Here is a 10,862-nt window from a genome sequence, read left to right on the forward strand (position 1 = left end):
TCTTCTGATTTTTACATGTTAGCAGCAAATTCACACACAAATAAAATAAGCAAAACGCTGTGGGGTCAAACTGAATTTGGCCACAAATTCTGAGACCCTTCCTAGGTCCAGGTTTTGAAGGCCTGTGCGGGGAGAGTTATCACTAGGTGGATCCTGCTTCCTGGGCCGTCACTGCCTGCAGGACTGAGGTGGCCAGGCTCACACAGCCACTCAGGTCTGCTCTGGGCCTCACAGTGGTGGTTCAAACTCCCACTAGCCACCCCCCCGCCCCCCACTTGGGGGAATGGCTGACTATTAATGGCAGGGCAGCAGGCAGGGCCTGTTGAGCAGCAATGAGCCTTGTAAAAAACAAGGGATTACGTCACCCAGTCTGCAGTCTTGCAGGACACCTGGGTTGGTGATAGGGCAGTTTTCACTGTAGGGGTGGGGAATGCCCAGCAGGGACCTGGAAGAGTGGAAGTGTGTTCCATCCTGGAGACCAGAGGGCCAAGACCCTGATAGGGCCAAGTCTGGTCCTTGGGGGCTTGTCATAAGGGTCTGAGTTACCCCTTGGCTCACTGTGTGACCCTGGGTTACCCTTCTCTGGGCCTCAGTTTTTTCATCCAGAAAATGGGGCTTACATCATCAGACCTGTTACAATTTATTACAAACCCAAAGAGGAAGGACAGGCTGGAAAGACTTTATTCCTCCTCATCTCTTTAACACGACCTTGTGCAGGCACACTTAGCTTTTCTGGGCCTCAGTTTCCTCATTGGCAAAGTGGAGATAACAATACGATTTGCTTTCCTTAAATTATCAGGGGGATCAGACAAGTTAATACATGGACTGAACTTAAAATGTGGTTCAGAGAGGGGTGGGAGGTTGGCCTGAGGACACACAGCAAATCTTCCAACTAACTTTAGACCTCCAGGTCTTGCTGCATTTTTTTTAGAACTTGAAAGTGTGTGTGTGTGTGTGTGGGGAGCAGTGTGGCTCAGAGAGGGGAGTCGTTTTGCCTAAGGTCACACAGCTCAGATAACAGGGAACCTCTCCTTCTTCTCAGCCTCCTCCATTCATTCATTCACCACTACTGAGCATCTTAAGTGTGCCAGGCACCGAGCTAGGCAATGCAGGAACAGCAGTGAACAAAATAAAGAAAAATCCCTGTCCTGGTGGGGCTGACATAGGGAGGGGGCAGCAGGGACAGACAGGAAGATGGTAGGTGAGATAACGAGAAAGGTGAAGGAAATGAAGCAGGGGGTGATAAAGGCATGGCCAAGGGCCCAGAACTTTCCATGGGGAGGTCAGGGAAGGCTTCTCAGAGGAGGTAACTTGGGCTGAGACCTGAGGAGCTGCCATGGGAGGAGCTGGGAGTGGGGGGCAGTGATTTGCTGCAGAAGGGAAGGCAAATGCATTAATTCCCTGGTAGATTTTGGGAATGCTGGGCCCAGGAGTTCCAATACTCAAGGGTCAGTCCTCCTGGTGTGGCAGTGTGGGGGGAACCTGAGAAGGAAGTTCACCACCTGGCAGGACAAGGTCTTCTCAGAGGCCATGGCCCTCCAGCTCAACACTGAGTATCCTAATTTGCAGCTCCAGAAGGCTTGGCCTGGGTGGCCCTGGGGAAGTTGCTGCACCCCTCTGGGCCTCCAACCCCTCCCCAGCTCAGAGGTTGCTGGGAAGGCCCAGAGAGTCAGCGGTAGGCTGGGCCAGGGCTTTACCCTGTCCCTCCCTGCCCCCCCACCCCCAAGGGCACACAGAGATGTCATTTCTCCAGCTCTTGGGGGCGGAGGTCACCCCAGCTCAGCAGATAACACCAAAGGTTGAGCAATGCCCTCTCGCCCGATGGGGCCAGGGCTAGGGTCAGTGGGCCGGGGGTCAGCGCCAGGAGGCTGGGAGCTCCTGCCTGAGAGGCCTGGGCTGGGAGTGGCAGAGGGTGGGCCCAGGGAACTTCCCCAGTGGGATAGGAATGGGGTTGGGGAGGGCACAGGCCTTCTGATCTGCGTCCACGCTGCAGGTGGTCAGAGGGCCTCAGGCTTGTGTTTGGGTCCAGGATAGGTTATTCCCTTTCCTCATCTGTGAAACGGAAACAGCAGTAACATCTTTCTGGCAGGGTAAAAAAAGTGAATCCTAGGGTCCAGGTTCAACCTGAGCACAGAGTAGGGACTTGATAAAAATGAGGTGTCCCTTTTCTTTCCTGCATGGCCCCCAGGGGGTGACTGGCCTGACTCCTGACCCAACAGCCTCAGAAACTAAAGGCATTTTGGCCTCTGGGATTGGCAGTTAGATCTCAGAGGGCCCAGACAGGGATTTCTGAATGAAGGCACATGAGGCTGTGTGATTTTGGGATGTTGGTCTTGCCTTGGGCCTTCACTAGTATCCTCTGTGGGGGTCCCTTTCTCTCTGATGTACAGCCCACAGTGATCTTAAAACTTGGAAGTCTGCGGTGGGGGCAACAGCAGCACTACTAATAGTAATTACACCCTGCCTGCATGGACTGAAGCTCAGAGAAGTGAAGTGACTCAGAGCAGCCCCCGCCCTGTCCACCATCCTGGGGGCCGGGGTCAGGTGGGGTGGTAAGGGACCCAGGGGTAGACGAAGCTGGAGGAAGGTGCGGTAGGCGGGGGTCCGGGAGGGACGTGGTCGACCCTGGCCAAGGCCCAGTGGAGCGCACCCTTGCCCAGAACTCCTTTCCCACGGAGTCCTCGTGTTGGTGGTGGCTTTAAGAGGGAAGTTGCCACAGGCGTGGAGCCTTTTCCTTCCAAGAGCTATGAACCCAGGGTTAGGGGGAGTGTTTAGGGGCGGGGCCGCGCTCAAGTAAGGGCCTTGGAGATAGGTCATTTCTCCAAGAGCCAGAGCAGGGAACCGGGGACTCTGGGGTCCGGCCAGGGGAGCGTCCCTTTTGCAGGACGTCGGGGGCTGGGCTCCGCCATCCTGAAACCACTCTCTTCTCCAGCAGGGGGCGGGCCCCGGCCGTGTTTGGGGTCGGGAAAGCGATCAGGTCGCCCCCTCCTCGGATTCCCCCGCCTTCCAATGCGGCCTCCAGCCCAGAGGGGGCGGTCCGGGGGCGGGGTCGCACCTCCCCTTTTCGCTCCCAATCCCGCGGCTGCGGGGCTGAGATGGGCAGGGGGTGTCAGGTCGCCCCCCGCGGTTGGAGAATTTCCCCCCATCCAGAACGCGCTCCTGGTCCCCGGTCCCGAGGACACACTCTGCTGCCGCCCTCCCAGGGGTCTCAGGCGGCTGCAGTCGTGTCCTCCGCGTCCCGGCGGCCGCGGAGCAGGAGGGGCCCGCCCCAGGAGTGACGCAGCCGTTGCCATGGGTCGCCTTATAAATAACCGGGCTCAGGAGAAACTTTAGCGAGTCAGAGCCGCGCACGGGACCGGGAAAGCGACCCACTGGAGGGGTCCAGCCGCCAGCCCCCGCACTAATAGCGGCCACCTCGGCAGCGGCGATAGCAGCAGCAGCGACACAGCAACGACAGCTCGGAACAGGGAGGCCGCGCCACCTGCGGGCCGGCCGGAGCGGGCAGCCTCTAGCCCCCTCCCCGGGCACCCGCGTTCATGCAACGCCTGGTGGCCTGGGACCCAGCATGTCTCCCCCTGCCGCCGCCTCCTGCCTTTAAATCCATGGAAGTGGCCAACTTCTACTACGAGGCGGACTGCTTGGCTGCTGCGTACGGCGGCAAGGCGGCCCCCACGGCCAGACCCGGGCCGCGCCCCCCCGCCGGCGAGCTGGGTAGCATAGGCGACCACGAGCGCGCCATCGACTTCAGCCCGTACCTGGAGCCGCTGGGCGCGCCGCAGGCCCCGGCGCCGGCCACCGCCACGGCCACGGACACCTTTGAGGCGGCTCCGCCTGCGCCCGCCCCCGCGCCCGCCTCCTCCGGGCAGCACCACGACTTCCTCTCCGACCTCTTCTCCGACGACTACGGGGGCAAGAACTGTAAGAAGGCGGCCGAGTACAGCTACGTGAGCCTGGGACGCCTGGGGGCCGCCAAGGGCGCGCTGCACCCCGGCTGCTTCGCGCCCCTGCACCCGCCGCCCCCGCCGCCGCCGCCGCCCGCCGAGCTCAAGGCGGAGCCGGGCTTCGAGCCCGCGGACTGCAAGCGGAAGGAGGAGGCCGGAGCGCCGGGCGGCGGCGCCGCAGGCATGGCGGCCGGCTTCCCGTACGCGCTGCGCGCCTACCTCGGCTACCAGGCGGTGCCGAGCGGCAGCAGCGGGAGCCTCTCCACGTCTTCGTCGTCCAGTCCTCCAGGCACGCCGAGTCCAGCAGACGCCAAGGCGCCCCCGGCCGCCTGCTACGCTGGAGCCGCGCCGGCGCCCTCGCAGGTCAAGACCAAGGCCAAGAAGACCGTGGACAAGCACAGCGACGAGTACAAGATACGGCGCGAGCGCAATAACATCGCCGTGCGCAAGAGCCGCGACAAGGCCAAGATGCGCAACCTGGAGACGCAGCACAAGGTTCTGGAGCTCACGGCCGAGAACGAGCGGCTCCAGAAGAAGGTGGAGCAGCTGTCGCGCGAGCTCAGCACCCTGCGGAACTTGTTCAAGCAGCTGCCCGAGCCCCTGCTCGCCTCTTCTGGCCACTGCTAGCCGGGCCCCCGCGCGCGTCCCCCTGCCGGCCGGTGTCCGCGCCGCCGGGCGCGCCGTGGCCGCTGAGACTCCGGGGAGCCCCGCGCTCTCGCTCCGCCCCCGCTCCCGGTGGCGCCGGCAAAACTTTGGCATTGGGGCACTTGGCAGCGCGGGGAGCCCGTCGGTAATTTTAATATTTTAATATATATATATCTATATTTTTGTCCAAACCAACCGCACATGCAGATGGGCCGCCCGTCCGGGGTGTTATTTAAAGAAGAAACGTCTATGTGTACAGATGAATGATAAACTCTCTGCCTTTCCTCTGCCCCCTCTCCAGGCGCCGGCGGGCGGGCCGGTTTCGAAGTTGATGCAATCGGTTTAAACATGGCTGAACGCGTGTGTACACGGGACTGACGCAACCCACGTGTAACTGTCAGCCGGGCCCTGAGTAATAGCTTAAAGATGTTCCTACGGGGTTGTTGCTGTTGATGTTTTTTTTTGTCTTTTTTTTTGTATTATAAAAAAATCTATTTCTATGAGAAAAGAGGCGTCTGTATATTTTGGGAATCTTCCGTTTCAAGCATTAAGTAAGAACACTTTTAATAAACTTTTTTTTTGAGAATGGTTAAAAAGCCTTTTGGGGGCAGTAGTTGGCTTTTGTTTTTTACCTTTATTTTGGATTTACAGGGTTTTGTTTTTGCGTTTCTGGTGTGTAGGGGGTTGTGTGTGTGGGGGCTGCTATTATTTTTGGATTTTTTGGTTGGATGGGGTGTTGCAGCAGTTTTTATCCTCTGCTATCCCCTGCCTCCTCCAGGGTCTACTTGGAGATGGGGGTGTCGGTCGCAGGAGTAAGGCTTTGGGGAGAAGAGTGCTGGGTCGGGCTTTCAGGGTGACTCAGCACCCCTGGGTGCTGGGGATGGGTGGCTGGGAGTCTTGCTTGGGAAGAGAACCCAGGACCTCTGGCTGGTTCCCAGTGTCAGGCTTGAGTTTGGAGGGGCTGGGAGGTCTGTGACTCCTGCCCTGTGTTTGAGGACAGAGAAGGAAGGCCTGTGACTGTAGGAGGAGGGAGATTCAGGCCTTGGTCCTGCTGAGCCTGCATCAGGGCAGATTCTTTTGTGTAGTAGGGTGGGTTGTTTATAAAATAACTCTGCATATATGTATATATGTACATTTTAAAGAGGGCAGCCTGAGTGTGTGGGCGAGACTGTTTGTCCCTGGCTGGTTTGTGTGTGGCTGGCCAGTGGGAGGGGAGAAACCAGGCCAGGTTGAAGGAGATTGGGGAAGGGTTCCTACACTTTTCCTCCTTGCCTTGGGTGGGAATGAACTTGTCATAGGAACTTGTTATGGTCCCTCTGCTCAGATAGGGACACTGAGGCCCATCCTCACCTGCTGGCTGAAGATGGCTAAACCAGGCATGAAGCTGGGGCTATAGTCCCTGATTGCCTGGGTCAAGCTCTTCTTCCCAGCCCCATCTGCCCTCTTCAGCCCCTCCTCACTGCAACCCCCACCCCCATTCCAGTGCTGGACAGCATTCCTGAGAGTTGAGGATGTGGATGGAGGGGTTGGTGGATACATGCACAGCGTCCCACGGTGCCTGGCACGCAAGAGGTGTTATATAAGCGTTTGCTCTTGTTATTATTTTTTGCTAGGAGGCTCCTGGCACTTGGCACCCTAGTCTTCAGTGCAGTGTTAGCATGGTCAGCACTTGCCAGGGGCCAGTGTCAGGGACCTGCCCCACCTCATTTAAACCTTACAACCACCTTTGGGAAGGTGGGTGTACTATTACAATGTCTGTTTTTAGGGCTGGGGAGCAGCTTTTGCTGTCAGATCCCTATGGACAAGAAACTGATTTGGGGTTGCCCTGCCCCGAGGAGTTAAGGGTTAGCAGGCTTTATAGATTGGCTCACTTAAGGGCCTGGGACAGCCTGGGATCTTGGGAGTGGTGCTGATACTGTGGTTGGAGAATGGTGAATCCTTTTCCCTTCCCTTTCCCTCCAAAGGCCTGGATGTGCTTCCCCAGTGGGGAGCCCAGGTTGTGGGGAACAGAGAGAGTGACACTCTGGTCCCACCTCTATGGCACTGGGGATCCAGGCAAACTCCATCCTTGGTGACACAACTGTGGGCTATGCAGACTGCTGGACACAAATAACCTCCCTTTAGCCTGGGGCCTCTTCCTAGCCTTGGGCGACTGGACAACTGGCCACGGCAGGGCCTTAGAGCCTCAAAGTCAGACTCGTCCCAGGCCCTGGTAGCTTTTTTCTTTCTTTCTTTCTTTCTTTTTTTTTTTTTGAGGCAGAGTCTCAAGCTGTTGTCCTGGGTAGAGTGCTGTGGCATCATAGCTGACAGCAACCTCCAACTCTTGGGCTCAAGCGATCCTCTTGCCTCAGTTTTTCTATTTTTAGTAGAGATGGGGTCTTGCTTTTTGCTCAGGCTGGTCTTGAACCGGTGAGCTCAAGCTATCCACCTGCCTCAGCCTCTCAGAGTACTAGGATTATAGGCGTGAGCCACCTTGTCTGGCACCCTGGTGGCTTTGACAGTACCAGTGACAGGATGTTGGCTCAACCTCTAAGATTTACTTGCTGAAGGCAAAGGCTGGGGGACTGGACCTAGGGAGGGAGGGGTCTTTCCAGGGGTGGTGGGGAGGGTTGCAATTTAGAAATCAATCTCTCTAATTACTGCTTCCCCTTTGTCACCAAGAGTTGGCTGGTGGCAGCAGCTCACCCAGTGAGGTGACAGGGAGCAGCCTGGCTAAACACTGACACCCACCTCCTGGCTCCTGTTTGTTGAGCACTGTACCAGCATTAAGAGTAGCTCTTTGCATGCATACACACACACACACACACACACACACTAGCATTAAGAGTAGCTCTGCGTGCATACACACGCACACACACACGCGCGCATGTGCACACATACCTTGCTTTAATTTACAGAAACACTATGGAGGTATTTCACCCATTTCTAAAAAAAGCAAACTGAGGCACACGAAAGTGAGACTCATGCTCAAGGTGGAACAGGTGGAGCTGATTACAGAACTCCATCTGATGTCCCAGTTGCTAGGGAAAGTTTGGACTGAGAACCTGGTTTATCATCCCACTTCTTTCCCCAGTCCTAGGCTTTTTGGAGGGCTTTTTGCCTGGCCTCAAGTTCAGCAAGCCCCAGAATGAAATGATTTGCTAGAAAAAGTTTCACTCTTTGTATGTAATGGAAAAGGAATTTGAACCCAAGCCCCTTTGCCTGCTCCTGTAGAAGGCTAGGAAACATAGTTAATAGATTGGGGGCTTTGACAGTGGTTTGGTTGACCCAGTGTGGGAGCACTGTGGATGCAGCTGTGCCTGAAGGACTTGAAGAGATGTTGTAGCTGGGGTAACAGCTAACCCATGGATTAATAAGCTACAAGGGCATGAAGGGAGGGGAACCAGTCCCTTCTTCAGAAGTCTAGAAAGGGAGAGTGGGATGGGCAAGGGAGCCAGGAGGGCAGGGCCAAGCCTCAAGGAATAATAACAATAATAGTGGCTGTGAGTCAAGTGTTTAAGATGTACAAAGCAGCACTCCATTCCCTTTGCACAGATGGCCAGCTGAATCCTGTCATCTCCCAAAGGAAGCCGGTCACGTTAACCACAGACCCATTTAATGGGTTGGACCACTGAGGCTAGCTGGGAGGTGGGGAGCCTGGAACTCCAATCAATGCTTAACATTTATTTGCTTCTCTTTATTAAGAAGAGAGTTAATAAAACATGTTCACACCTCATAATTCTATGCAGTCGTCCTACGGCCTGGTGATTTTACCAAGGAGAAAAGTGGGTGTTAAATGAAAGCTCAAGATGGTGCTGGGTGCTGGGCCTGGTGCTAAGGCTGCGCTTGCTGTTTTAATCAGCTCATCGGTCTCTTAAAAGGGCGCCGGTCCCATATGCCGGAGGTGGCGGGTTCAAACCCAGCCCCAGCCAAAAACCAAAAAAAAAAAAAAAAAAAGCTGCAGCTTTTGTTATTGGCATTTTCCTGCCACCAAATAGGCTGAGAGAGGTGCGATGACCTGTCCAAGGATGCATAGCTGAGAATGGTGGAAGTTAGGGTAGGAACAAGAACAGAACTACTTCTAAATAGTGAGAGATGTTCCTCTGCCCTCCTAAGTCCGGTCCAGACTCTGAGGCTGTTTTGTTCAGACTCTGAGATGTCTATTTGCCCATCTCCCCCCTCATTGATTAGACAAGCACTTATTGAGCACTTGCTGTGTGCCAGACCCTTTGCTATGTGCTGGGGACATGTGGTGGCAAGATGGAGGTGGCAATTTACAAGGAGAGACAGACACTTAAGTATCCAGTAACTGGAACAGGATAATGGCAGGTGGGGAGAAACGGCTCTGAAGGAAGGAAGGTGAGGCAGAGGGGTGGGGAGGTCCCTCAAGGCCTCTCCTAGGAGGTGGCATCTGAGCAGAGGCCTGAGCCAGGTGGGGCAGGAATGGGGACCAGCCATGGTTTAAGGAGCATTTGCTCTGCACCAGTTACTATCCCAGATGCTTTACATTTATAAAAGTCCAATGATGCGGGTATTATTTGTTACTTCCTGTCCCCAGATGGGGAAACCGAAGTACAGAGAGTGAAAGTCACTGGCCCAAGAGCTGGCGAGTGGCAAATGTGAGATTTTGCACTGAAGCCTTTCCAGCCTGCCCCCCTGCCCCCCTGCCCCCCACAGCCCCAAACCTCTCATTCTCTCTGCTTCCCAGTTCCCTCCCGAACCCCCAAGAGCTCTCTCTGCGCAGCTGGTCTGCAGTGGTGTTTCAGGGGCACCAGGTGGCCAGCAGGCCACTGTCCTCGCGGATATTTTGACAGCGTGTTGGCCAAGTGCAAGGTTGGAGGGAGACCTGGGCCAACTGAAACTGGAGAAGCTGGGTGTTTTCCGAGGCCCTGGCCTGTCAGTGTTTGAGTCTCTCCAGGTGTCTGCTGAGGCAGGAAGGAAAGAGCTCCACTTTGGTGGAGGGGAGAGCTGAGGCTGTGAGAGGAACATCTCCTATCCAAAGAGCAAGACATTGTGATTCAGATTCAGGTCTGTGTGTTGCCCAAACTCAGCCCCTTTCCCACCTGCCCGACCTCAATCTTATTCCCTCTGAGTGGTATGATGCTGGGGCAAAAATAGCTGCAGACTTTGTCCCTTGCTTACAGAGTGACCTCGGACAAGGCATTCGGCTTCTCTGGGCCTAGGCTTCCTCACCTGCCGACAGTACATTCGTTCGGCCAGTACTGAGTGAGCACCCACTGTGGCCTCAAGATAGTCTCCTGCCCTCTCAGAACTGCCATCCTGGTGGGTGAGACAGACAATCTGCAGCTGGAAAATTGGCAAGCTTGTTTCAGATTTTGATAAAGGTCTTGAAGGAAATAAGAGGGAGAAGCGGTAGAGAGTGACTGGGAAAAGAGCTTACGGAGCGTCCCAGGCAGGGTGGACAGCATGTGCAAAGGCCCTGAGGCAGGGCTGAGCTCCGTGTGAGAGAAGGAAAGGCAGCGATGAGTGGAGTGAGGGAGAGGAGGATGGGTTTGGGGTGCCAGGGTCCCTCACTCCGCACCTTGGAGACTGGGGTGAGGCTGAGAGGGGTTGTCTGAGGATAAATGAGTGAGTGTCCCTGCCAGGCCTGGCACCTGGAAAGCTCTTGACAAGTCTGTCAGTGGAATGAAACAGCCCCTCAGCCCTTGGGAAGAGGCAAAGTGCAGTGGGTGAAGGGCACAGGCAGGCCACCTGCCTGGGCCTAGGAAGGAGACCTCGTGGGCGAGGAGCCTCTGACCCAGGGCCTGGAGCCACGGGAGCTGCTCAGCAGGCAGGAATGAGGGGAAGGGCTGGCCAGGAGGGGGTACCGGAGCCAAGAGAGGGAGAGTTCTTTGGGAAGCCGTGACTGCAGGGAAGAGGGCACCAGCCCCATGCAGGGAGACAGCGCAGCTGGGAAGGGAGGTGAGGGCAGGCCTTCCTGTGGCCTTTAGGGTGAGGGACTTGGGGACAGGCAGGAGACTGGACCCCTGGGGGAGTGTTTTCTTTCTTTCCTTTTTTTTTTTTGCTTTTTTTAAAATGGAGTCTCACTATGTTGCCCTTGGTAGAGTACTGTGGCATCACAGCTCACAGCAACCTCAGACTCTTGGGCTTAGTGATTCTCTTTCCTCAGCCTCCCAAATAGCTGGGACTACAGGCACCCGTCACAACGCCTGGATATTTTTTTGTTGCAGTTGTTGTTGTTTAGCTGGCCCAGGCTGGATTCGAACCTGCCAGCCTTGGTGCATGTGGCCGGTGCCGTAACCACTGTGCTATGGGTGCTGAGCCCATTTTCTTTCT

The 10,862-nt window shown here is 55.9% G+C and overlaps 1 protein-coding gene across 1 annotated transcript; it reads left to right on the forward strand.

Annotated features, from left to right (window-relative positions):
- Positions 1–2,933: 2,933 nt before the first annotated feature.
- Positions 2,934–5,182, forward strand: CEBPB (CCAAT enhancer binding protein beta). Its single transcript, XM_053574467.1, has one exon. The coding sequence runs from the start codon at positions 3,537–3,539 to the stop codon at positions 4,566–4,568; it is 1,032 nt and encodes a 343-aa protein (XP_053430442.1). The 5' UTR covers positions 2,934–3,536; the 3' UTR covers positions 4,569–5,182.
- The last annotated feature ends 5,680 nt before the right edge of the window (positions 5,183–10,862 follow it).

This window comes from Nycticebus coucang, chromosome 21 (assembly GCF_027406575.1).
Source record: "Nycticebus coucang isolate mNycCou1 chromosome 21, mNycCou1.pri, whole genome shotgun sequence".
NCBI classification, from domain to species: Eukaryota; Metazoa; Chordata; class Mammalia; order Primates; family Lorisidae; genus Nycticebus; species Nycticebus coucang.